Source organism: Vombatus ursinus, unplaced genomic scaffold (assembly GCF_900497805.2).
Source record: "Vombatus ursinus unplaced genomic scaffold, bare-nosed wombat genome assembly UNPS02014798.1, whole genome shotgun sequence".
NCBI lineage: Eukaryota > Metazoa > Chordata > Mammalia > Diprotodontia > Vombatidae > Vombatus > Vombatus ursinus.
This window is the reverse complement of record NW_020954576.1, coordinates 22,920,028-22,947,434: the sequence shown is the minus strand read 5'-3', so window position 1 is coordinate 22,947,434 and position 27,407 is coordinate 22,920,028. Positions and strand designations below refer to the sequence as shown.

General features: G+C 38.9%; 2 protein-coding genes across 2 annotated transcripts in view; one reads left to right on the top strand and one right to left on the bottom strand.

The window, feature by feature from the left end:
• Positions 1-5,865, bottom strand: part of LOC114050012 (consortin-like) — a 103,778-nt gene extending 97,913 nt beyond the window's left edge. Inside the window, exon 1 of the mRNA XM_027871524.1 lies at positions 5,604-5,865. The gene's annotated coding sequence lies outside the window, so the exon portion shown is untranslated. The remainder of the gene's footprint in view (positions 1-5,603) is intronic.
• Positions 5,866-5,987: 122 nt separating this feature from the next.
• Positions 5,988-27,059, top strand: LOC114049559 (dimethyladenosine transferase 2, mitochondrial-like). The gene is made up of 8 exons (XM_027870804.1): positions 5,988-6,429; positions 12,040-12,128; positions 14,749-14,899; positions 16,212-16,360; positions 17,849-17,935; positions 19,417-19,476; positions 21,296-21,447; positions 26,277-27,059. Exons 1-8 carry the CDS (start codon positions 6,135-6,137, stop codon positions 26,473-26,475), a joined length of 1,182 nt encoding a protein of 393 aa, XP_027726605.1. The 5' UTR covers positions 5,988-6,134; the 3' UTR covers positions 26,476-27,059.
• Positions 27,060-27,407: the final 348 nt, after the last annotated feature.

Here is a 27,407-nt window from a genome sequence, read left to right as displayed (position 1 = left end):
CTTCTAATACCCTCGCCATCACAGTGATGCTGAAATCCTGCAGGTCATCATCCAAACTTCATTTTCCTATTCTCCACTGTAGGATTCCTCTCAACTCCCCATCCCCCAAGTCTCAACTAAAAGCTATACACTCTTTTACTGTAACATCTGGAATGCCTGTTTCAAAGAAAACAAACTTCCTTTCATCTTAAACCTTTTCATTCCACACTCCTTCTAGTTTCTGACTCATTGAGACGGCTCCCTCTGGATGATAGCCTCCTTGGAGACCCACTTTCGCTCAATCTTCTCAACTCACTGGGGGTAGCAAGGTGGCGCAGTGGATAGAGAACCGGCCCTGAAGTCAGGAGTACCTGAGTTCAAATCAGGCCTCAGATCAAACACTTGACACTTAATAGCTGTGCCACCCTGGGCAAGTCACTTAACCCCAATTGCCTAAAAATAAAATTAAAAAAAAAACCAACACAAAAAAAAATCAACTCACTGGTCAAAGTGGGATAGGTTCTCTCCTTATCAGCATTACTCAGTAGCCTCTCCTACTTTAAAGGTCACAAAATTCACATCTGCCACTAAATCAAAATTCTGGCAGTTGTCTACAAAGCTCCAGAACATACTACCCTTCCTCAATGAATTCAGTACTTGGGCTGATAACCTCTCTATCCCAACTCCTGCCCTCATCTATGGAACTTCAGCATATATACTGATACACCCTCAAATATCCTGGACTCTCACAATAGGCTAGCTAGTTGGCCTGCTAGCCACAAATCTCTCTCCATTCTAGTGTATACTTCATTTAGGCACCAACGTGATTTTCCTAAATCACTCACCTCCCTACTCAATAAACTCCAGGGGCTCCCTGTCATCTAAATCCTTTGTTTGGCATTCTAAACTCTTCATAGCCCAGCCCATGGGTGGGGAGCCTGTGGCCTGGAGGTCACATGTGGCCCTGTAGGTTCTCGGGTGTGGCCTTTCGACTGAATCCAAGTTTTATAGAACAAATCCTTTTATTAAGGGGATTTGTTCTGTGAAGTTCGGATTCAGTCAGAGGGACATACCTGAGGACCTAGAAGGCCACATGTGGCCTCCAGGAGGCAGGTATCTTACCCCTGGCCTAACCCCTCCCTACCTTTCCAGTCTCGTTTAGACCCTACCATCTACTCTTCAGTCCAGTCGCACTGGCCTCCTTGCTGTTCCAAGAACAAGACACTCATCTCCTGACTCGACTCAGGGCATTTTCACTGGCTGTCCCCCACACTTAGAATGCTCGAGTTTCTACCTCTTGGCTTCCCTCAAATTCTAACTTAGTACCAACTTCTACAAGAAGTCTTTTCCAATTTCTCTTAATTCTAGTGCCTTCCCTGTTAATAATTTCCTATCTATCCTGTATATAACTTGTTTGTAGATAGCTGCGTGTTGTTTCCTCCATTAGACTGTGAGCTCCTGAAGGCAGGGGCTGGTTTTTTTGTTTTTTTTTTTTTGCCATTTCTTTATATCCCCAGCCCTTCATAGTAAAGTCTTAATAAATGTTTACTAACACAGACATATGTAGATTTTAAATGAACTAAAAATACCGGTGAAAGGGGCAGCTGGGTGACGAAGTGGATTGAGCTCCAGTCCTGAGTTCAAATTCGGCCACAGACACTTAACACTTAACTAGCTGTGTGACAAGTCACTTAACCTCACCGCCCAGCCAAAAAAAAAAAAAAAAATACAGGTGAAATATTTTCTTTCATAAATTGCCATAACACCCAACCAATAAAAAACTTCACTGGAGTACTCAAATATTAAACACAGGATCATAGATTAAAGTAGAGGCCTTTAGAGGTCATCTAGTTTAAGTTCCCTCATTTTACCCATGAAGAAACTGCTATTCCAGAGTTTCTAAATGATATGCCCAAAGTTCCAAAGGCAGCAAATGGCAGAGCTGACATTTGAATGAAGATCCTCAGATTCCAGATATGCTACTTTTCAATCGCAATATACTGTTCTATAGGCCATATCTTTTACACTGACTGAAAGGAAATGTTTGATGAAGGGAAAACGTTGACGAAGAAAAAAAGTGAAGGTATTAATAAAAACATTTTCATCCATTAAAGACAGCATTTTCATACTTTTTTTTTTCTTAAAAGATGTATGTGGCTTAAACTCAAAACTGTTTGCATATGATGATTTCCAGGGATGAATACGTTTGTTGGTTTCCTCAAAACCATGATAAATGACATGATAAATGATAAATTAAACTCTGCCATTCAAGAGGTAAAGTTTCATAGGATTAGAGATTTAGAAATGGAAGCCCTCTAGTACAACACCCTCATTTTACAGAGAAGTAAGCTAAGGTTTCAGAGAGGTTGAGGCACTTAGGGGGTCACAGAGAACAGAGCACTAGACCTAGAACCGGAAAGACTTGAATTCAAATCCAGTCGAGGACTCCTACGGGCTGTGTAACCCTGGACAAATCATTTAACCTCTGTCTGCCTCAGTTTCCTTATGTGTAAAGTAGATATGATAACACCACCACCTACTTTCCAGGATAATTGTGAGGATAAAACGAGGTAATACTTGTAAAGTGCTTTCCAACCTTAAAGGACCATATAAATGTCAGCTATCATTATTATTATTCTGTCTAAGACCACACAAGTAATAAATGGGAGAATCAGGATTTGAACCTTTGTCTTCTGACTCAATTGAGGGTTCTTGTCACAGCAGGACACTGCTTTACTTACTTTACATTAAAGGTAACCAAGTCCACCAGGCTAACATTGTTATATACTATATATAATTTATAGGACAACAGCTGATAAAATAAAGTCAGTGAGAACATGGTACTCATGAGGTAGGTTTGATTTCTAGTAGTTTGGTGCCAACTATAACACCTACTGGAAAAACAACACAAAACACATGCCCAGATAGTGTGTCAAAAGCTTGCTACCTATATTTTACATATATATAGGAGAGGTTTTATAAAATAAAAGCAGAAACAAAGTTGGTATGCAATGACTGCTTTTGTTGTATCACTCTTAGGTTTCCAGAGTGTAGTAACAGTCATAACTAGACTTTCCTCACCAACATTGCTAAAATACAATTCTATTTCCTGTTACAGAGTAACAATAAATTTTCTTTTAATTGTGCCTGATACGGACTTAGAAAATACAAAATGACAGAAAATTTACCTTTTGGGCAATAAAGTTCAGGTCTTGGGTTTCTATCCCTAATATCAACAGTGTAATACATAGAATTTAATTCATAAAGTCCTGTACAATGCCATGGCTGGCATTCACATGTTAAATAATAGTAATAATGACACCTCAGGAAATGACCTGGCACTCTATTCATCTTCTTATGACCCTCACTGAACTACTCAGCACCTGTTTGTCCCCAGACTTAATAAGGCCACACCCAGAGGAAAAGACTTCTTGGAACTCAACCTGAATAGAAACTTCTTAATTCCAACATCACCACATTTAATCATCACAATCTTATCTCGCTAGTTCTGATATTAAGTAAAAACCTTTAATTTTTGACATTTTCTAGTTCCTTCTTTCATAGTCAAAAGCCCATGAAAAACATTAAGTAAAAAGGCATTTTCCTTCCCTCCTTTTCAATGTTATTGAGAACAAAAGCAATAATAAGAAACTTCAGAAAGTCAGATTCTAGGAAATAAAATAACATTGTCAGAGGTTTTGTTTTATTTGTTTCATGGGATCAAAGATTTAGAGCTGGGCCTCAGACCAGTTAGTGCAACCCCCTTAATCCATATATGAGGACACTTTGACTCAGGTTGGTTTAACAAAATCACATAGGGTGTGTGAGTGGGATTTGAACCTAAGTTTTCAGATTTCAGAAACAGTGAGAGTTCTTTGATTATACCACATTGCCTGCCTTTCGCCGAACAAAAATAGCACAGACTATAAATATCATGCAGCTCTTAAGAAAATTAAAAAGGGAACCACACTAAATTTTCCTAAATGTTGATTCTGAGAGTCATTCATTTTAGAAGCAGTAAAACATGTATTTTTTACATTTCTCAACAATTCATCAATGACTGGAACTTCAAATAAACGAAATATATAAAACTTCAACTCTAACTTAATGGGCTTCCAACACAATCAGAAAAATCTTCAACATCATAAAAATGCACATAACAATAGAAATTCATTGGTCAGCTATACATAAAACCTTATTCTTTTCCCCCAAATTAAAGGAAAATTAAATCAGTTAGCTTAAGGATCAGTCAGCTACCAACAGGTATTATTAAATGGAAAAGCAAACTTTAGAAACACTCCTATTAAAATAAATAAGGAGCTTAATGATCATACTCAGAGACTAGTGAATGACTTTTCTTCTTTTTTTCTTTTTTTCTTTTTTTTTTTTACTGGTGAGTTAAGTTCCCATTCTACCATAAAACTCTGACTTTAAACTTTTTGGGCCAGAAGAACCTTATAAAAATAGTAAGGAAAAACAGAACAAGAAAAAAAAAGAGCGAAGGCTAGGGAAAACCCGGTGTCTTTTTCATCAAGTACACAGATCAGAAAGCAAAAATAAGATCTAAAATAGTAATAATGAGAAAGATGTAATATATTAAAAAAAGTCTATACGTCAAAAAGAGGTGCAGAAACTAGCATAATAAATACATTCAGTAAATGACTAAAGATCCTTTTGTAGTGTAGTAACAAATCTTTAATCCAAAGAGTTAATTATTAATTAATTATCAGTTTGAGATAAATCAATAGGTAATACGATCTTCAGACTTTGGTGATTATTTGCTGAATGATACACTGTTTAGAAATCTTTTTCTTTTGCACTTAGCCGCCAACCTTCTATTATAAGCTATAGCTTTAGTTGGATACAGTTTTCTGATTTTTTTTCCCCCCTCCTTATCGCTAAGGACAGAACTAGCCTCCTTGCTTTGCATCTCTCAACTCTGAAATCGCTTTAAAAGAATTGGGTCTTCTTTCACTGCCCAGTAGGTAAGAAGACTGCCAAAATTTCCATTATAGCATCCTATTTTTAGAGCCTTTGGAACTGGTCATCAAAACTGCGCTCCAAAGCTTGTTTGACCATCTTTAGGCTATACTTAAGCAAGAGGTTTAGCATTCGAAGTATGAATGCCTTTCCTAAAAACAAAAACAAAAAACACTGAGATTCAATCTGATTCAGTTAACATTTTAAAGGATTTAATTTTTCTTGGTTTCAGTCAAATACAAGAACATTTACTGGACAAAAGCGATTATTTCTGCACACAAGCATTTAAGATCACAACAATAACAAAATGCAATTGGGCAAACAAGGCATTTAAATGCTCCTGGCGGGCTGGAGGAAAGGGATAACCAGAGGGAGGGGGGGCGCTTCTTAAGACAAGCCCAGGAAAGAGACTGCAAAGGTGTGAATGGAAGGAAACAGCAACACCTCCCCCTCCCTTACCCCCAACCAGGGAGGCAGAAGGAGGGGGGAGGAGGGGGGGTACCCGGGGACGTGGAGGGGCTCAGCCTGGCCGAAGATCTCCTAGAGCCAGAGGGATGCAGGTGCGAGGGAAGGCGGGCTGGGGTGGGGGTGGGCAGCTGCCGCTCCGACGCCCCCTACTCCCTTTCCTTCCCTCCCTGCCTCACCTGGGCGTCCGGCTGAGGAGTCCAGGCTGCAGTCAGGGACCCGGTCGGGCTCCAGCCCCGCTGGCTGACATGGCCGCCTCCGAGCTGTCACAGCGCTGGGCTCTCCAGAGGCGGCTGGGGCGCTTCTGGTCAAGATCTTCCGCCCGCTCTGCAGGTTCCTCCAGACTGACTCGCGGGAGGGTAAAAGCCGACGAGCCGGAGGCCGCGGACCATAGAGCGCGAGTGGCTAGAGAAACCCCTCGGAGGTGCCACAACCATAGAGTGACGGCCGGCCAGCGTCTCCCCTCCCACTCTAGCTCAAGTCCCTCGGGCCAACCGAGAGGGGGAGGAAGCGGAAGTGGCTGGGAGGGACTAGTCTGCACGCGTAAGGAGCTATATTTACTTCCGCCCCGCGCCTTATCTGAAAGGTCGTGCGCCTGCGGCTTGCTGAATGAGGTTGCTGGTGGTGGTCCCGGCTCCAACTGCGGCTCCGGTTCCGACTGCGGCTCCGGCTCCGGCTTCAGCTCCAGCCGGGACAGTGAGGAGGCGAGGATGTGGGGGCCAGTGACTGGGCTTCCCGCGCGGTTGTCGATAGCTACCATGGCCGGAGCTTGCCTGCGCCGCCTCTGTGAGACCGGCCCGGGGTGCCTGACGCGGCCTCACCGGCTCCTATCCCAGTCGTGCCTGGAACCCGTGTCCTGGACAGTCGCGAAGTCGGAGGCGTCGCCGCGGAATATGACACGGCATAGGCTTTTCGCGGGCAGCGCGAAGGTGGCGGACACTGTGGTGCAGCTCCTGCAAGCAGGGCCTCCGGGAGCCGGCCCGCGGATCTTAGAGTGCAATCCCGGTGGGTGGGGGTGCCGGGGGGCGGAGGGGGAACCTGGGGATACCCACACCGGGAGGGGGCCTGCATCTCCTTCGGGCATCAGGCTTACTAAGCTCAGTTTTTTGTCCAGAGACTCTCATGTGTGCTCGGCCCACCGTGCTGAGTGGTGTGGGGCCATACGGAGAGGAGCAAGCTAGGGGCCCTGCCCCCATGGAGCTTAGATGCTAGTTGAGAATGCCCATGGCACTTGGCATACTTTTGCTTAACCCCTAGATACTGCCTCCCACTTCTTTGCCACAGGCAGGGCGGGAGAGATCTTGCTGTATGCTTCTTTACATATGCCCAACCCCGCTCCCATTCCCCTAACAACTGACGTGGTACTTAGTGCACAAAGCTTGGGTATTTGATAGTAATTTGCTGAGGTAAGACTGTCTTTTTTGTTAGCTTTGACCAGCTACGCCTTTTTTTGTCTAAAGATTTCAAGAATGTGGTTCATTTCCTAGCACATAGAGGTACCTTGTTTCTTCTCAGTGGACCTTTTAAGGGCAGTACAGCATAGACATAGGATCATAGATTTAGAGCTGGAAGGAACCCCTTCATTTTTCTGGTGAGGAAACTGAGGCAGAGAGAAGTTAAGTTGTTTACCCAAGATCACACAGGTAGTAAGGAGCCTTGCAAAAATCAAACTCACGTCCTCTGACTCTTAAATATGGTGCTTTTTCCATTACCCTGTGCTATCTAAAGACAACATAAAGTCCTTTACCTTTTCCTTGATATATAAATATGGTGCAGTCAATGAGCAAGCACTTATTAAGTGATTGCTAGATGCCAGACACTATATTAAGCAATGAAGATACAAAGAAAAAGCAAAAATAGTTCTTGCTATCAGGGACCTTACAGTCCTATAGAGGAGACAATGTATGTAAGTTCAAGACATTCAAGACAAATTCAGGGTAGATGGAAGGAAGCCTTAGAGGGAAAGACTCCCAGGAGGAGATGGCACTTAAGCTGAATCTTAAAGGAAGACAGGAATGCTAAGAGCTGAGGACAGAAAGTATTACAGGCATGGGTAACTGGCAGTGCAGAGGCACAGTAATAAGAGAGTATTATGTGAAGAACATCTAGGAAACCAGTATGACTAGATAATGACTAGAGTTTGTGGAGGGTGTTTAGTTAAGAGACTAAAAAGATAAGAGGCCAGATTCTAAAAAGCTTCAAATGAGAAAATAAGGGGTTATATTTGCTCCTAGAGGTTATAGGGAGACCTTAGAGTGGGGGTGGGGGTGGGGATGGGGTTCGAAGCACAGTGACATGATCAGACCTACACTTTAGGAAAATCACTTTGACAACTGAGTGCAGCATATTGGGATGGGAAAAGAGTTGAGCCTGGGAGACCAACTAGGATGCTCTAGGAGAGAGCTTTTGAGAGCCTGAATGAAAGTGATGACAGTGTGAGTTGAGATAAGAAAATGCATCTGAGAGATACTGCAGAAAAAGAAATTATTACATGATTTGGCAACTGATTTGGATAGGTGGGGGAAGAGTTCACTATGACTGAGCTTATGAACTTGGGTGTCTGACTGGAAGGATGATACGGTGGTGCCTTTGACAGCAACAGGGAATTTTAGAAGAAGTATGAGTTGTCTGGAGAAAGTTAATGAGTTGTTTTGAATTTGGTACATTGAGATGTATATGTGATATTCAGTTTGAAATGTTGGCCAGTTAAGTAATGTTGGGGTGTAGCTCAGAAAAGAGATCAGGGTTGGATAAGTAGATATGGAAATAGTCTTCATAGAGATGATAACTGAACCCATGGGACCTGATGAGATCCCCAAATAAGAGAGTATGTTGAGAAAACAGAAAAGGGTCCAGGGCAGAGCCTTGGGATATATCCATAGTTACTGGGTGTGATATGGAGGCAGATCCAGGAAAATAAAAGTCAGACTGGTAGGGAAACCTAGAGAGAACAGTCATAAAAACTCAGAGAAGAGAGTATTCAAGAGGACAAGGTAATTATCCCAGCCAAATGCTACAGGAGAGGTCAAGAAAGATGAGGAGTGAGAAAAGGCCATTAGAGTTGGCAGTTACGATTCTTCATTGGTATCTGAAGAGAGCTTTTTCATTGAATTAGGCCAAAAGCCAGTTTGTAGAGGATTTAGAAGAGAGAGGGAAGGTAGAAAGTGGAGGCATAGATTGATTGTAGAGGATTTTTCAAGGAGATTAGATGAGAAGGAATATTGAGTCAGCATAATGGAATCTATTATGAGTTGGTTTTTTTTTTTTAATGGATGCAGAGACTTGCATGGGTTTGTAGGCAGTAGTAAGGAGTCAGTAAATAGGGAGAGACTGAAGATTAGAGAGAGAATGGGTGTGATAGTGAGGGCAGTCTGCTAAGCAAGATGGGAAGAGACTGGATCAAAGATACATGTAGAGATACAGAGATACACAAAGATACATTGGAAAGTAGAAGGGACACCAAAGACTGGAGTGATGAAGAAATAGTAAGGAACAATGTCAGATCAATGTGAGATGAGAGGATAAATAGTAGCTTGTTTAGAATGACCTTAATTTTTTTTGGTGAAGGTATGAGATGAAGTCCTCAGCAGACAAGATGAGGTCTGACAGTATCTTTAGATTCAGAGAGAATAGGTTTGAAATAACCACATGGTGAGAGGGATAAAGAATCAGCTAGGGAGGAGAGCAGTAGAGTTACTTTGGTATAAAGTCTGGACAGTATAAATTTATAAAGACTCAGTCAGCAGGATTTCCTAGTTTCCTCCATTACTGTTGAGCAGCACATAGATAGGAAGGAAGCAGGTAGATGCTGGCAGTGATACAGAGTTAGGAGTGAGGGGAAGCAGAATCACAGAGAAGACAAGGGATCAAGGAATTTGAAAGTGGAAGGTAAGTTTTGAGTTGAACTGGTTCAACAAGGGTTAGCAATTGGAAAAGGAGGGATGTATAACTAGAACAAAGGTGATACCCTGGGATGATACTGAGGGATGGAGGGATTGAAAATTATGGTGAGGGCAAAGAGCAAGTTTAGGAGGAAGAAGAAGGTATAGAGAAAGAATGAAAAATAAAAGATTATACTCAGCTAACTCTGGTTTGAATGTACTTCAAAGGAGGAAAGTGATGGTAGTGATGATGGTAGAATGAGGGTCTAAGAGTGGTAAGAAGAAGCAAAAAATGGGCTAATGTCCCCACTTGGAACAGTGAGTGGGGGGTGGGGAGGGGATATAAGTGAAAATGTACTAAAAGTATTAAAAGGGGTGTCCAGGGATTCAGCTTAGCCAGAGGATAGTTCTCAGTGAGGAAAAAAAATTATCAAATCAGAACCTAGGTTTGAATCTTGCCTCTGATGCTTACTGCTTTTGTGATTTTAGCCAAATCACTTTACTTCTCTTGGTCTTAGTTTCCCTATCTGGAAAATGAGCTAAATGATATCTAAGACAGCCAGATAGCACAGTGAATAGTCCTGGGCCTGAAGTCAGGAGACCTAAGTTCAAATAAATAATTGATACATGGCGTCTTAGAGTTTTGACATAGGGGATTGTCATCCTTGGAGCCAGATAGACTTGGGTTCAAGTCTTGCCTCTAAAATGTAATGGCTTTGTGACCCTAGGCAAATCACTTAACCTCTCTGCCTCAGTTTCTTCAACTGTAAAATGGGGATGATAGTAATGCTTATCTCCCAGGGCTGTTGGTGATTAAATGAGATAATATTTATAAAGTGCTTAGCACAGTGCCTGACATAAAGTAGGCGCTATATAAATGTTTTTTTCCTCCTTACTCCCTGTCATCTTTAAATATATGGTTCCTTAGTTTTTTTAGATTTTGTTTTTCGAGGCAGAATGCCCTCAGATAATCACTAATTATTGGACTTCGGGCAAGTAACTTCTGAGCCTCAGCTTCCTCATCTTTAAAAATGAGGATAGTAATGCCTAGAGTACTATTTTTATCGGATTGTGAGGCTCAAAGGAGACAAGGTATAAAAACTACTTTAAGGATAGGGGCATGGGATTTCATTGACATACACAGGGAAGGCTCAGGTGAGGGCACTGCCTCTACCAATAACAAGTCAGCACCTTCTCCGCCATTCTTAGCTTTAGAGCAGGCATTGTTGATCCTTTCTTGTGGCATGGACCCCTTGGGAAGAATGATGAAACCCATGTTAAATCATGTTAAAGCACAAATACATAGGAATGCAATGGAAACCAGTCGTATTGAAGTAAAGATGTCATTTACACCCCCCCCACCCCCCCGTCCAAGTACACATACCTTGAAATGTATCTATGGGCCTGTTGGGTGTTATATATGGGGTCAGAATACCATGGGCCCAGGTTAAGAACACCTGTTTTAGAGAGTTGCCTGCAGCACTGAGGTTAACTGACTTGCCCAGGTTCACAAAGCCATTATATTTTAGAGGCAAAACTTGAACCCAAGTCTTTCTGGCTCCAAGGATGACAGTCCACTATGTCAAAGCTCTAAGATGCTATGGATCAATTATTGTTTAAGATAATGATTATGTATTATTTCAATAAATATTTATTATATTATTATCTTATCCCAGTTCAAGTTTCATTCATTGCATGAACTCTGGGATTATAAAATTCCTTTAGCCTCTTTCCTTACCTTAGTGTGACAAAATGAGTTAGAAGTTTAAGATTTAAATTGAAAGTGCAGTGGTTCCAAATTGCTGTGGGAATTTAAAAAAAAAAAATCAAAAACATTTCCTGCCCATCACTGCTAGATGATGAACAGTCAGGGAGAAGGGCAATATGTCCATATATTTCAGATATATGAGCTATGTGGACATGTCCATATGTCAGCAAAAACAAGACAAAATAAAAACCAGTATAATATGGTTTTTGGGGAAAGGCATGAGTGTCTAGGGAATGAGGAAAAGCTTCATTTTGAAGATGGTACTGAGTTGAACTTTCAAATAAACTCGGGATCCTTAGAGAGGTGAGAAGAGAGTTCATTCCAGACATAGGAGAAAGCCATGCAAAGATACTAAGACAAGAGATGGAATGCTATGTATAAGGAACAGGAAGAAGGCCAGATTAGTTGACTTTGTATGTATGTATGTATGAAGGGAAGTACTGTGTGAAATAGGTTGGTGCCAGGTTGTGAAAGACTTTAAATTTCAAACAGAAGAGTTTGATAGTTGATCCTAGAAGTAATAAGAAGCCTTAAGTAAGGGAATGATGGTCAGACCTGTGCTTTAGGAAAAACACTATACTAATTGGTGGATAGATGAGGGGTGGGATGAGGGGGGTGGAAAGACACTTGTGGCCTTGAGGCAACGTGTGGCTTTCCAGGTCCTTGGGTGTGGCCTTTTGACTGAGTTCAAGTTTTATAGAACAAATTCTTTTATTAAGGGGATTTGTTTTGTGAAGTTTGGATTCACTCAAAGGACTGAACTTTTTATATGTATATGCCTTGCCTTGTCAATGTAGGTTCTATCTCATTTTTCTATTCATAATCTCAATGCCTGGCATATATTAGGCATGTAATAAATGCATGTTAGCTGATTGATTGATTGAATGAAATAAAAGAAAGTAACACCTCCTAAATAGAAAATTATGTTATTCCTCAAAATGACAAACTTTTCTTTTCACACCATAGGGCCTGGACTTATTACCTGTGCATTACTCAATGCTGGTTTACAAGTGGTTGCACTTGAAAGTGACCTGACTTTTCTTCCATATTTAACGGTATGTCGTTTTAGTTTCTTAAAATTAATGTATGCAAAAAAGATTAGCTTTCTCTGATCTAGGAAAGTGGAACTAAGTACTTGTGGTTCATTTTATTTCTCTTTAGTTTGGTTCCCTTTTCTTCTAAGAAAGTCTACTGCAAAGGACATTAGACAGAAGACTTGTATTCCTTTTTTCCCTTAACTTAAGAATATTATGAACTTAACCATCATCAAAGAAAAATAACCAAACAAGGAATAAAATAATACATAAAATATGTTCTAAAGTAAGTTTTAAGTTTTTAAAAAATAATAATAGCTAGCATTTAGCTGCTTATTGACTGACTTTCCAGTTTTCTTAGTCTTTACTTCCCTTCATATACTCTGTGATCAAGCAGCACTGGTGTTCTTACTCTTCCTCCTACATGAAGCTCCATCTCCTGACTTGTTGCCTTTTCCTTGGCTATTCCCCAAGCCTGCCTGGAATGTTCTCCCTCCTTATCTCTGCATCCAGGCTTCTTCAGCTTCCTTCTGCAAGATGACTTTCCTCGTCTCCCCCTCTGCTGGTGCCTGCCCTCTATGATTATCTTCCTTTATCTCTCTATATACATACATATTGTGTATGTATATATGTCTTTGTGTGTGTGTCTGTGTGTGTCTGTGTGTGTATTCAATTCTGTGTATTCAGTAGAAAAAGTCGCTCTCATACAAATTAAAAAAAATTTTTTTAATACTTTTAGGAGACATAGTTATTTCCCTTTCTTTGTATTGTCATTGCTTAGCACAGAGCCTGGTAGATAGTAAACACTTAATAAATGTTTGTTTCCAGCCTCAGACTTTTATTGTGTCCCTGGGAAGGGGGAAAGGAAGGAAATAAGCATTTATATGGCACCTGCTGCATGCCAGGTACTGTGTTAAGTGCTTCTTACAAATGTTATCTCATTTGATCCTCACAACAGTCCTGTGATGTAGGTGCTGATATTGTCCCCATTATATATTTGAGGAAACTGAGATAAATAGAGGTTAAGTGACTTGCCCAGGGTCACACAGCTAGTATAAGTGTGAAGCTAGATTTGAACTCAGATCTTTCTGACTCCAGGCCCAGCTATTCACTATGCCACTAACTGCCTCTAAAATAGTTAAATCTCTCTCAGAGAGGGCAGGATCGGGTAGGGGTGGGAGCTGAGGAAGGGAAGGGAATAAGTATTGACATACCATTATATGCCAAGCAGTATGCTAAGAGCACTTTTACAAATATCTCACTTGATCCTCTCAATAACCCTGAAAGGTAGGTGCTATTATTATTCCCATTTTACAGTTGAGGAAACTGAGGCAAACAAAGGTTAAGGGACTTGTCCAGGAGCATACTGCCTGTGAAGCCTAGTGTCTGATGCCAGATTTGATTTCAAGATTCCTGACTCCACACCTACTGTCTACTTTACTACCAGCTGCCCCTGATATATGAGAGATGTGGTGAAAGTAGAAAAGACAGTATTTGCTAATGGCTTGGTTCTATGGGAGGAGTGAGAGTTAGGAGCCTAGGATGACCCAGGTTGCAGGCCTGGGTGCCTGGGGAGATGGTGGTAACATCCGCAGTAGAGGGGGAGGTTGGAAGAGGGTACAGGGTTGGGGGAAAAGTTAATGAATTATGTTTTGGACATTTTAAGTTTGAGATGTCCAAAAAGGAAGTTGATGATGCAGGCCTCGAGCTCTGCACAACAAACTGGAAGCTTGCCAAGTAATCAGAAATGTATTGATGCAGCTAGAACTTTGATTCACAATTTATTTAAGGTAATAACCTTTGTTTCTGCAATCTTGGTGTCAGCTAAGAGAAAACACGATACCATGTTTTCATGATGTGATGATCAAGCAACAAGTATTGAGTTTACTATTATAAGCAAAAAGAAAGACAATGCCTACCCTCAAGGAACTTGCATTCTAACGGGGGGAAACAAACATACAAAAGGAAGCTGAAGATGGGCTGGAGGAGGTCTCTCTAGAGCCTCTCTAGACACACAGCTGAGAGGGGAATAAAGGTTGGTCACCTTGTGCTCCTCCCCAAAGTGGAGGCCCTGGGAGGAACTCAACAATGGGAGAAGGGAGAAGGGGGCTGCCATGGCAGAGAGATGTTTCAGGGTGAGAAAGCTGTAGGGGATGATGGATTGCATGTTCCTGGGTAAGATTACAGCTGAAGTTTGAGAAGTCAGAAGTATAGTCAGGAGGGAGCTTTGGAGTGTTGACTTGGTCAAGTAAGGAAACTCACCCTTACTGTATGTGTGACCCTGGGAACAACACTTTCTATTCACTGTTCTTTGCCATGGACCTGATTTAATTAGAGCTTACCAATCTCCATGTTCTGGTCCAGAGCTATGTTTTTATTAGTGTGTTGAACTCCCAATGTGGAAACTCTCTTCACTGATAGAGATCAGCAACTTATTTGTAAGTTAGAGCCATATAGAGCTACCTGAGACTTGTCTGGTCACACAACTACTATGTGTCAGCACCAGGACTGAAAACTCCATGGTTGAAGATGGCCTCTGTTCATAATGTTATGTTACCTCAGTAAAACTTGATAAATAATTCTGAGGAGAATATTCTGTAGGGTTTGCAAAGAATTTAAAATTTTGATTTTTTTATCCTAGACCTTAAAAAAACATCCGGGTAGACAACTAGAAGTAATCTACTGTGACTTCTTCCATCGAGATCCCAGTAATATAACAACACCACCACCTGCTATGTTTACCGAAACACTTTTCAAGAATTTGGGAATAAGCAAAGTTCCTTGGGCAGCAGGTAAATTTTGTCATTTCTTAAAATAAACTTAATAAAAGTTTTGCTAATTAACTCCACTGACAAGTTTTCAAATATGTTAGGTTTATGTAACTAGCATGTTAGTATATGTGAATGAAATAGAAAACAGATATTTTTTACTTTAATATAGAAGTATTCTGGATATCTGAATATTCAGCTTTAACAAGACTTTCTTTGTTTCTATGTAGAGAGCATTCTGCTTAGCATTGAAGGGAGGATTCACCAAGACAGAAACTCTGTCCTTATTGCTACTCAGTCTAGTAGCGTATACATTATGCTGCTATATTAACATTTTAATACAAAATGATGAATACTAAGACTGGGAGCTAGGTTCTGACTAGTGAGTAGGATTTTAACTAGTAAAGAGAGGTGGCTTTGGAGAGGAACAGAAGAATGGCAGGAAGGTGGCATTCTACACAGAGTGAGCAGGAACATAGATATGAGACATATAAAAGGGGACAATAAGTAAAGTTTGATTAGAATATACCGTATTTAGAAGATGAGATTTTTCCGGAGAGAAAAGACTGGCCAAAGACATGGAGGGGCTTTAATGTACAAGTAAGTGTACATTATCCACTTATCCACTGTCCACTGCCGCTAGATGGCACAGTGGATAGAACACTGGGCCTAGAATCAGGAAGACATTAGTTCAAATGTGGCCTCAGATACTTACTAGCTATGTGACCCTGGGCAAGTCACTTACCCTTGTTTGCCTCAATTTCCTCATCTGTAAAATGAGCTGGAGAAGGAAATGGCAAACCACTCCAGTATCTTTGCCAAGAAAACCCAAAGGGGGTCACAAAAAGTCGGACGTGACTAAAAAACAACTAAACAACAACAAAAGTGATATAAATGGTATTCAGTAATAAAAGGGAACCATTGAAGGATTTTGAGCAGGAATATCATGATCATATTTATGTGACAACAATGTAAATGAATTGGGGGGGGATTGGATAGGGGCAGGAAGACTAATTAGAAAGTGATTGCAGTAGTCTTGACTTGTGGTAATGAAGCCCTGACTTGTGTTGTGGGCAGTAAGAACAGAGGAGAAGCATGTTTAAATGTTTAAAGCATGTTTAAAATATTTCATACATCAAAATGTTAACCTGAAATGTCATCTTTCTATATTAAAGAGAGAGGCTCTGAGAAGTTAGGATTTAGTATCCTGAAGCTAAGTATGTAGAATTTTCTGTAGACTGATTTGTTTGTTAATTTGTTAATCTTTTAAAATCCTGTTACAAAGAAAAAATGTGCAGAATTTTTACTTACGTATTCTTGCATGTTTTCATAACAGATGTTCCTGTAAAGATAGTTGGATTCTTCCCAACTAAAACCGAAAGAACTGTACTTTGGAAACTTTTGTATGACCTCTATTCTTGTAGTTCCATATATAACTATGGACGGATAGAATTGAATATGTTTATTAGTGAAAAAGAATACAAGGTATGTTACTTAAAAGAAACTGCTAACTATATTTGGTAACTCTTTAATGAGTCTCCTAGAGTTAGGAAGATCTTGGTTTGAATCCCACTTCAGACACTTACTAACTTGGTGATATGCTGAAAGTCATTTAATCTTTCTGAGCCTTGGTTTCCTTATTTGAAAAGTGGGAATGATAATAGCATTTGTCTTACAAGATTTGTGAAAAACAAATGAAATAATATATTTAAAACACTTTGCAAACCTTAAAGCACTGTATAAATGTGAGCTGTTAATAGTCTTAATATTTATAATTACATTTTAGGACTGATCACATTTGAGTCCGTTAAAGACATAAATCAGTGCTTACTATGTGTCAGCCACTGTGCTAAGCACTGTGACTGCATATGCAAATACAACAGATAATGCCCTCAAGGAGCATACATTCTAACGGAATGTTCCACAAACGGAAACTGGAAATGGGGGAATGGAATGGAGACAAGGGTACTTCAGGGCAGGAGCACAGTAGAGAAAGTCCGGAGTACAGCCTGAAAAATAAGTGAGATGTAGCTGGACTGGGCATCCACCTTAAATGGAGGTTCTACGAGCACCTGTCCAATCAGAGGTAGAGGCTGAAGGGCAAAAGGTACTTCTAATGTTTGAATTTCGGGGCTGGAGTGAGGCTTCAGAATGAAGAGCTGGTTCAAAGTAGAAGAGTGGGAGTGCAGCCTGGAGAGGAATGAGGAATCATATTGGGGTTGGTTGTCTTAACTTTCCACATGTCAAATTTTAGACTTCACTCTTTATCTGAATAATATGAGGGTAAGTAGGAGACTCATGTTGTAAGGTAATAAATACCTTTTCTTTTTGTAGCAACTTGTAAGACCTCAAAGTGCAGTAGATAGTTGATCTGTTAAGTCTGAGAACATCCCTATAATGCATAGATTGGTATTGTTTTCTGCACATATGGATAGGGATGCTTGTTTATGGTCTGGGATAATAGAAACTCTAAAGCAAAATTCAGTGAAGTAATCAAATGTTATTCAGGGAATGGTAATTACGGGAATAGACTTCAAGATTGTTGAACTTGAGATCAGTACCATGCCCAAATGCTTGCAAATCCTAAACTTACTTGTCCCCTGTGCCTGGCACATTGGAGACACTTGATAAATGCTTGATAATGTATTGATTATATAACAATTATCATTTTATCTTTATTAGGAGATTTTCCTCATAGCATGCTATAGTGAAAGTAATTTTTATATAGTTTAAAGAAAATCTGTTTTGCTTAAAGATTAAAGTTAAATACACCAGATAGATTTTCAGCAATTAAGTCAGAGACAAAGCCCAGTAAAATAATAGATATTAACATTTTTGCTTCAGTTCTTAATTTTTAGCTAATTTAGGTTCATAGCTTTTATTTTCAGATATTAGAATAGTGTCAGACTTGGATGTTAAATGACTGTGAAGGATGTTAATGATGTGTAACTTATAAATTTATTCCTTTGTCAGAAAATCATTTCAAAGCCAGGTGAAAAGGATTATCAAACCCTGAGTGTTCTCTGGCAAACAGCTTGTGAGATAAAGCTTTTGCATATGGTGAGTAAAATTGTTCTTATTGGTAAATATCTCTCTCGATCCTAGCTAGTATCCTGTGTCTTACCTTTTCCTTATATCAGGACTCCCAGAAAAAACTATCTATACCTTCCGTCTACAGTTCTTTTCTCTCACTTCTCTGTCTCTTGCAGTCTGGCTTATGGCCTCATCTACTGAAACTGCTCTCTGCCAAGTTAGCAGTGGTTTCTTAATTGCCAGATGTGGTATTCTTTTTTCAGGCCTTATTCTTCTTGACCTTACCTCTTTGCTGTTCCTTAAACAAGATACGCCGCCACGACTAGAATTTTCTCCTTCCTTGTCTACAACTCCTGGCTTCCCGGGCCTTCTGCAAGTTTTAGCTAAAATCCCACCTTTTATAGGAATCCTTTCCTATCCACCTTAAAGCCAATGCCTTCTTTCTGAGATGATCTCCAATTTATTCAGTATAGATCTTGCTTGTCCTTAGTTGATTTCACATATCTATCCTGTTAGACTTTGAGCTCCTTGAAAGCAAGGATTCTTTTCCTTTCGTTGTATTCTCAATACTAGCACAGTGTTTGGCACATAATCGGTGCTCAGTAAATGTTTAATGAATGCTTATTGACTTGACTAGACCTTCCTCTAGAATTTGATACTGTTGATTATGGTCTCCCAAATATCACTCCTCTCCACTTTTTAAATGACTGCCCTTTTTTAGTTTTCCTTATATATTTCTTGCTGCTTCTTATTGGAACAGCTTCTTATTGGTCTGCTTGGCTAGATTTTCATCCCTGACAAGCCCCTTAGAAATGATTGTCTCTGAAGCTCTGTCCTGAGCACTCTTCTTTCTTTACCTCTCTCTCTCTCTCTCTCTGACTAAATGGAGAGGTTGAACTTAGACATAAAAGAAAAAAACTGTGTAAGTGGAATTTGTTTTTTCTTTTTGTTTTGTTTTCATTTCGTATGATCTTTTCTTGAAGAGATCATTATTCACAAGATTAAATAATCAATTATTAAATGCTTACAGTGTTCCAAGTACTATGCTGAGTGCTAGGAATACATACACAAACAGAAATAGAGTCTTTCCTTTAAGGAGCTCACATTTTAATCAGGGAGGATATCATTTAAAAGGAAGCTTTCTGAAAGGGGTGGGAAAGCAGGGAAAGAGTTACCTGCTTAGGTCCAGGGTGAGGAAGGAGGACATGGATGGCCTGGGTATCCTCCTTTTTTAGGAATAACCAGCCCATCAGAGGCACAGGGGTAGAGGATACTCCCAGGGTGAGAAATCCAAGAGTGGAGTGAACTTACAGGGTGAAGACATTTGTATGACTGGTAGAGGAAGTACAGAGGAATGAAGTCATTTCCAAAAAATTACAATTATTGTATTAAAATCTTATTTTAAAAATGTCAGCCCAATTTAGGTAAAATAGATATAAGGCAGGAACTTGTTTGGATGGAAGCGGCATTAAAATAGTTTGGGGGATTTGTTTCTTTGTTTTCCCAAGGAGCCTTTATCGTCATTTGTAACCTTTAAAAATGGAGAGCTGACATCACTAAAGAGCAAGGTAAGAAGCAGTGCTTTATAGACATGATCAGTGTGTTGATTTGTCTTATATAACTACTTTGTTACAGGGGAATGTTTGTGGGGAGAGGATTGGAAGAATCATTAAGAAATGTCAGCTATGTAGAAAATACATTTTACTTCACCAATGAATGAATTCCTAGCTGTGTGACCCTGGGCAAGTCACTTAACCCCGATCGCCTAAGCAAAGAAAAAAAAAAAAAGAATGAATTCCCTATACTTTTTTTTTCTTCAGAGGGAAAACTTTTCTTTTAATGTACTTTTGCTTTGAAAAAAATAGGAATTTTTGACTTTTTTTGTATTTAATTAGGAATGCTTAAAATATCAGTGTGTTGGAAATTAAAACTTTTTTATATTTAAAACAATCATACCCAAGAAATTGTGAAAAGTATTATATTTTAAAATTTGAATAACATGACCCATGAAAGCAATGTTTCCATTTCTATGAAATTATCTGGAGTAAAATAATAGAATATTAAAAATCCTCAATTCCCCAGAGAGAATAAAGAATATATCCACAATGACTACCACAGTATAAATGAAAAGATTCCTTAAAGGAAGTTGAACTCTTGAACATTTGAAAAGAATTATTATTATCATTATCAGATGTAGGCATTGTGGAATATGTTTTTTGCTTAATTGTTTTTCTTTGTCACTAATTGAGGGCCCATGGAGGTGTATGAGAAGTGACTGATGTAAGCATCAGTAAAATATATTAAAATTTTCATTACAAAATGTTTAGTGCATCCCATGCCAATCATGTCAATATACTGCATATTATAGAATAGAATTCAGCATTAGGCAGATCATCTTGGTTCCTATCTAAGAGACTTTGGTTGCTGAAGTATACCCCCAAAATCATTATAAAATAGTCCTACATTGTATGCTCCTGTGAAGAGTCCAGCTCCCTGCCTCTCCCCCCACCAGTTAAGATAACCAGTCTCTCCAGCAGAGATGTGTCTTAAGAGAGTGAGGTCTAGAAGACTCAAAAAAAGTCACCTATACTTGAGCGCTCATCTGGTAACTTAACAGGTAAGTCTAAATTCTTTGAGGCAGACAAGTATTAGGTGTTTCATACCATTCAGTATAATTCAGTATAAGAGTCATACCTCCTGAGAAGTCAATGGGTTATGATTATAATTTTTCAAGAGTTTTTATTTTAGCCGGTTTCCAAATTTGTTAGTGTTAAATACGTCATAAAGATTACTTTCTCCAGACATGTCGACCCAATTGAAAGACTAAAAGAGCTCTTGATGCTGTTCATTGGCTTGAAGTCAGTAGAAATTTCTGATAGTACAGTTATAACCTTGATTTTTTATTTTAGTATTCATTAATGTAAGCTATTGTAAGTTAGTAAATTAAGTTGGTAAAGTAAGCTAATGTAAGTTAGTAAAATTATATTTAGGTGACTTAAAACCTACAAAACTGGTCAGGAGAATACTGAGTTTCCTTTTTTTTTTTTTGGCAGCATCCTAAGGTATTGCTGATTTTTTTAAATGACATTAGTACAATTTAGGAACTGTATCATAGATTATTCCTAGAGGGACTTCACAGGCCATCTAGTCTAGCCCTCTCATTTTACAGATGAGGAAACTGAGGTGCAGTGAGGTGAAGTGATTCGCACAGGTTCACCCAGGCAGTCAGCGGTAGAGAGAGGGTTTGAGCTTAAGATTTCGCTCTTCCTCTCCTTCCCCTGCTTCTGACCCAGAGTCTCAGATGAATTGAAACAGGGTCAGGTTCTGGTCCTAGCAATATTTTTTGTCTAAGTTTATCTTCTTCTTTTTCTTTATTCTCTCCTTCAGGAATTAAAAAACAAGCACCTGTGTTTTATTGAATTAACTCCTCGAAGAAATTTATTTACGAATAATTTGACACCTGTAAACTCATATAATTTTATATGTCTGGTTAAACAGTGTCTTAACAAGAGCAAGTCTAAATTAATTGATATATTTAAGTAAGTACTAAAAAGGGTGAGTTCATTTGAGAATTGATATTTCATTCATATTACAGTACTAGTTTTGTATATTTGGTTAGCTTAGAATGAGATACTGTATCCTTATTTTCTCCTCCACTCCAATCACATATTTCTCTCATTCTTTCTTTCCCTTCTCTGAAATAATAAATCTCCTTTATTGAATAAATCATCGGTGGTTAATTAAATTTAACATACTTTGTCTTTGCCCTTAATTAAATTGAAGGAACAGCCTATTGTTTGTTGGGGCATAGTAGCTGGAATTGGAGTTAGAAGACCTGAGACTTCATGACTATATGCAAGTCACTTAACCTCTCTGAACTTCAGTTTCCATATCTATGAAATTAAGATTCAGTGGCCTCTCGGGTCCCTTGAAATTTTATATCTATTGATCCCTCTCACTAAAGTGGAGAGAATGAGGGGCAGCTAGGTGAAGCAGTGGATAGAGCTCTGGCCTTGGAGTCAGGAGGACCTGAGTTCAAATGTGGTCTCAGACACTTGACACTTAACTAGCTGTGTGACCCTGGGCAAGTCACTTAACCCCAATTGCCTAGTCAAAAAAAAAAATCCTGATTAAAGTGGAGAGATTGAGCACTGCCTCTTGTATATCTTACCACCCGGTTGCTTCTCCTCTCCTAGTTCATTCTCTATCCCACCTCTGCCTTTTCTAAGCTGAAGGTGTGAGATTGTTGGAACTCCAGTTTGCTGTCCACCTTGTGAAGAGAAGCAGGCAAGGAGCAAGGCTAGACAGCTCCCTGCTTCAAAATCCTGGGCCCCACAGGTCCATGAACCTGAAACTTGAAGGAAATTCTAAATGTAAAACCATACAATTTTAGCCATTTCCCTGCCTCCTGCTTTCTCCTAAATATACACACGTACTTAAAATAGTCTCTTTATAAGCCCCACTTATAACAGATAGAATTAGCTTAACAACAATAATAATATGTGGCACTTATGAAGCACTTTACAATTGGCACATGCTTTATGTCTAAAGGGTGTTCCAAAAGTCTTAGTGCAGTTTTAAGCTGTAATAGCTTTTTAGGATACCTTGTGTAGTCTCATTTTGATCCTCACACCAACTTATGAAGTAGGTAATGCAAGTTTTCTATTATTCCATATTTAAATTAAACCTTATTAGAGGTCCAAGGATAGCATATCACACACTCAGTGCTATATGTAGAGAAGATGTGATTTCCAATTAGACATCTTTTGAAACATGAAGAATTTTGGCAGTTTTTAGTAAAAGAATCAATTTTAATATATGTCCTACCAAAGCGAACCCAACTGTTTATTCTTCCCTTCAAATTGAACCCGATATAGAATATCCCTATTTCTGTTGAGATACCCCACCATCCTTCAATCACCCAGGTTTGCAACGTTGGAATTATATTTAACTCTCATACTCAGTCAGCTACCAAGTCTAGCCAATTCTATTTCTACAATATCTCTTGCATTTGTCCTCTCTATTCAGTCATGTTGATCCCTTACTCAATAAAATCCAGTGGCTCTGTATTTGTGAAGGATCAATTCAGAGGATCACAGCAAGCTAGGATCCTCTGTCGTGACACTTAAAGCCCCTCATAACCTGAATCCTACCTGCCTCTCCAGCTTAGTTATCCAGTTTCTTCTTCATGTACTCTCAAGTACAGTCAAACTGGCCTACTTACTATTCTTCACCTCTGACATTCCATTCCTTGTCTCATACCTTTTCCTTGTCTGTCCTCCATACTTGGAATCATTCCCTCCTCACCTCTGCCTATGAGAATCCCTAGTTTCCTTCAAACGTCAGCTCAAATACTGCCTCCTACGTGATGTTTTTCCTGATCTCCCTGATAGGTATTTATCATGTGTGTATATGTGTGTATGTATGTATGTATGTATGTATATATACATGTCTCCTCCAACCAAATTAGAGTTCCCTGAAGGCAGGGAATGTTTCAGTATGTGTTCAGGAGAGGGGGCTAGATATATAGATCTGGGAGCCATCTGCATAGAGATGGTAATTAAACCTATGTGAGCCAGTGAGGTCACCTAGAGAAAGTGTAGAGAGCAAAGCAAAGATGATTTAGGACAGAACCTTAGGGCTCTAGTTAATCTGTAAGTAGCCAGGCTCTTTGCTCAAGATCAAAGTGAAGCAGTCCTGCCCTTAAGGAGTCTGTATTCTCTTGGAGAAGAGACAAGGACGGATGTGCAAAATAGATACAATGTAATTTGGTGGTGCCAAACCCTGATAGGGGATCAGGAAAATCTTCAGGTAATCAGACAGTCAACAAGCAGTTTTTAAAGTGTTTACTAGATATGAGCACTACTGTGTGCTAAGGATACAAAGAAAGACAGCAACAGCTCTTGCCCTCAAGGAACTTACATTCTAATTGGGAGATAACATGGGTATACAAAGTATGTACAGAGTAGATGGAAGGTACTCTAAAAGGGGTAATGGGGGGACCAGGAAAGGGACAGTTTCTGCAAGAGCTGAGTCTTGAAGAAAGACAGGAAAACTAAGAAGCAGGCAGAGGTGAGGGGGCAGAGCATTATAGGAATGACAGAGAGCCAGTGGAAAAGCATGGATTTGAGAGGCAATTTGTTATATATGAAGAACAGTAAGAAGGCCAGTTTGGATGGATCATGGTGTGTGTGAAGGGGAGTGATGTGTCATAAGGGCTAGGAAAGTAAATTGAGGCCAGGTTCTGAAGAGCTTTGAATGACAGACAAATAGGGAAATGTACATTTGAACCTAAAGGAGATAAAAAAAAAAACAAAAACCCTGGTATTTATTGAGAAGTAGAAAATAACACGATCAGAGCTGCACTTTTGTAGCATCCCTTTGGTAATTGTGAAGGATTGATTTGAGGTAGGGAGATCAAATAGAAGGCTATCCCAAGTGTAGACTAGAAGTCATGAGGGCTTGAATGGGGGCAGTGGCTGTGTGAGTGGACAGAAGGGGGTGGTTGTGAAATTTGTTGTGGAGATAGAAGCAGCAAGATTTGGTAAGTGATATGATATGTTGGACTTTTGAACTGGGTAACTGAAAAGACAGGTAGATCCTTCGACAGGAATAGGGAGTTTCAGAAAAGAGGTAAGTTTGGTGGGGGGGAGGTTTGAAAGATAATTAGTTCTATGAATGGTTTGCCATAGCTGAGGAGTCTTAACCCTGGCATCCAGTCATTTGCTGTTTAATAAGTCTTGGTTTCCCAGACTTCCTTCATGACTCAGTTCAAATCACTTAAATCCAATTTGTTTGCATGTTATAGCATCACCTCCCTGATGTCATGGTTTTCTTCGTGAATAAAGGACAAACAACAGCAACAAATACCACGTATTTTAGGAGGGCTTTCTTGGTCCTCCCAGTTCCTAATGCCTTTACCTCTCAGATTGCTTTCCATCTAGATACTCTTTTATCTGCTTTGTTGTTTATATGTTGTCTTCCACTTTAGAGTATAATCTCCTAGAGGGCAAGCACTGTTTTTTTGGCTTTCTTTTTATTGTCAGTGCTTAGCACATAGTAAGTGCTAAATAAATGCTTATTTACTTGACTATTAAGATAGAGCATCAGTTTCATTTTTTGTTTATATTGTTTGGTACTTGCCATGTAAAAAGTCTTCCTGATCTTCACGAAATACTAACAGTATAGAGGCATGAGGCTTTTGATTACTGTACAGATCTATGACCTGCAGTTTCTTAATTCTGAACCATATTTTCCACTATATTTTTCTCCATTCTTCTTCATGTTACTTCTTTGACAATGAAATCAACAAGTATCAAAATATAATAGATGTGCCTTAAATGTTAGTATTGAATTTGGAGGCTCTTGTTGAGTTTGTCACATAATTTCTCTGCTTCTTCATCCAATGCAGTAGACATTGGCACACAGTGGTTCTTTTGTTTACTCATGTTCATCATGACTGTCAGCAAGAAAAGATTACCAGGTATCCCATGAAATGATGTTTATTTTGCCATACATTGAACCCCGATTCTTTCAGCTCCTATATTGACCTCTCCAAAGTGAACCCATGAGTACTCCTTTCATTTAGTTGAAATTTCCTTATGTTTTCAAGTTTGATTTATAGTGATAGTGTTAGTATCAATGAGGTTCAATTCCTCCAGCATTATAGCAGTTTGTCATTGGGCAAAGATCTTACATTTAGAATACCAACTGTTAAGTGAATGTTTATTAGTGGTATAAAAATTATGTGTGATTGTTAATGCCCTCAGCCACTGTCACTTACCAAAAAATGCACTGCTTAATTTGCCAACTAGCTAGTGATGAATTCCTCCATATTCAGCCAAGCTAGTTCTAGCAGAGCATGTGCAATCTTTTATGAGAACTTCACAGAAGTTTTCCAGCTTGTTGAAAGTACCAGAGTTTTCACTCTTTTGGCACAGCCTTGGAGAACCCAGGGTAGCCTTCACACCATAATTTGGTGTTATAGAACAACTTTCTGCAGATATAGTGTTAGAAGTACAGTTGAATTTGGGATGTTAATGCTAAAGGAAGCCTGATGTTTTGAGTAGAAGTATGAGAGATGAGCACACAGAAAATGACAATTTTGCAAAAAGAGTTTACAAAAGAATATGATTAGATTATCTCCTTCTTTAAGTTCAAACCTTGTATTTTCCAAGTCATCATAGCTATCATTTAAGACTTTGGGAATCAACACAATAATACATTGAAATCATAGCTTAATTCATTTAATTGGTTTTAATTTAATTTAATTGGTTTTTAGAAGATAACTTCTGTATAACTTTTGATGTTAATTGGAAATTTTTATAAAAAGAATGAAATGAAATAAGCTTGTTTATGTATTTTGCAGCTCATGGTGTATATGTGATACAGAGGATTTGCTTCAGCATCTAAAAAAGCAGAAACATGAACGTATAGGCAGTTTGTACCCAGAGGAGTTTAAATACCTTTTTGAAGCTTTGGAGAGTTCTGAAACATTTACCCAAAAATGGTTATATGATCATTCCCAGCAAAATGAAGTTGCAGAAAAGGCACAAAGATTTCATTAACTGGAGCAATTCCTTTGAGAAATTATGATGCAAATTAAAAAGGAATGGGTTTGAAAAGTTTACATCCTTTCAACTAAGAATAAATGGCTTTGTTTTACACAGTCAGAGGATGAATTTGCTGAAAATTCATGCTGTTTTTTTTTTAACAGTTGGTACTCTTAAATGTATAAAATGTGTAAGTGAAATTTCCATTTGACTACTGATTTGATGAACTGAAAATTAAGAGTTTTGTTTGTTTTTTTTCTTGGCAAAATTCTTCACTACTACAAAACTGGTTGGTAAATTGAGTTAATTATCGAATGGAAATTCATTTCGTAAATTCCAGCCCTATTGTTAAAACATCTTAAGTTGAATACATTTAAGTATTATACTTTCACATGGTTTTATTGCTGGTTACATTTCATCAGCCTTGGAAAGCAAATTAGATTGACCTAATTAATTGCAAATTTTACTTTTGAAGTTTGTGAAGTTACAGTTGAAAGATCTACAAAATAAAATAATTTAATGTTTTACCTAAGCTTTTTTTTTTTGAAATTATATATTTTTTTCCTAATGGGTTTTGTGATATTCTTACAAAGCCTAATTTCTTTATCTAAATATTTGAGCAATACATAATATATAAATTTGTTAAAATAGGGTGTGTTGTATATATTTTAATAAAGAAATGTGTATATTATAAAGTGTTACATCAGTCTTTTTTGTGATGTCTTTTACAATTCAGTTGCTTCATCCTATAAATGAGATGAACGAATACTTGACAAAATCTATGTCATTTGGCAGGATAGGGTATTTGTAATCCTAATGTGGGTATCACAGGTCAAGGGTCTAGTCTGTCACTTGTCATTTTAAACAAATTATTTTCATAAGAGTAAATACTAGAATATTTATATTGTTAAGTCACTCTACTTGCAAACCTTTGGTTTCTTGTTTGG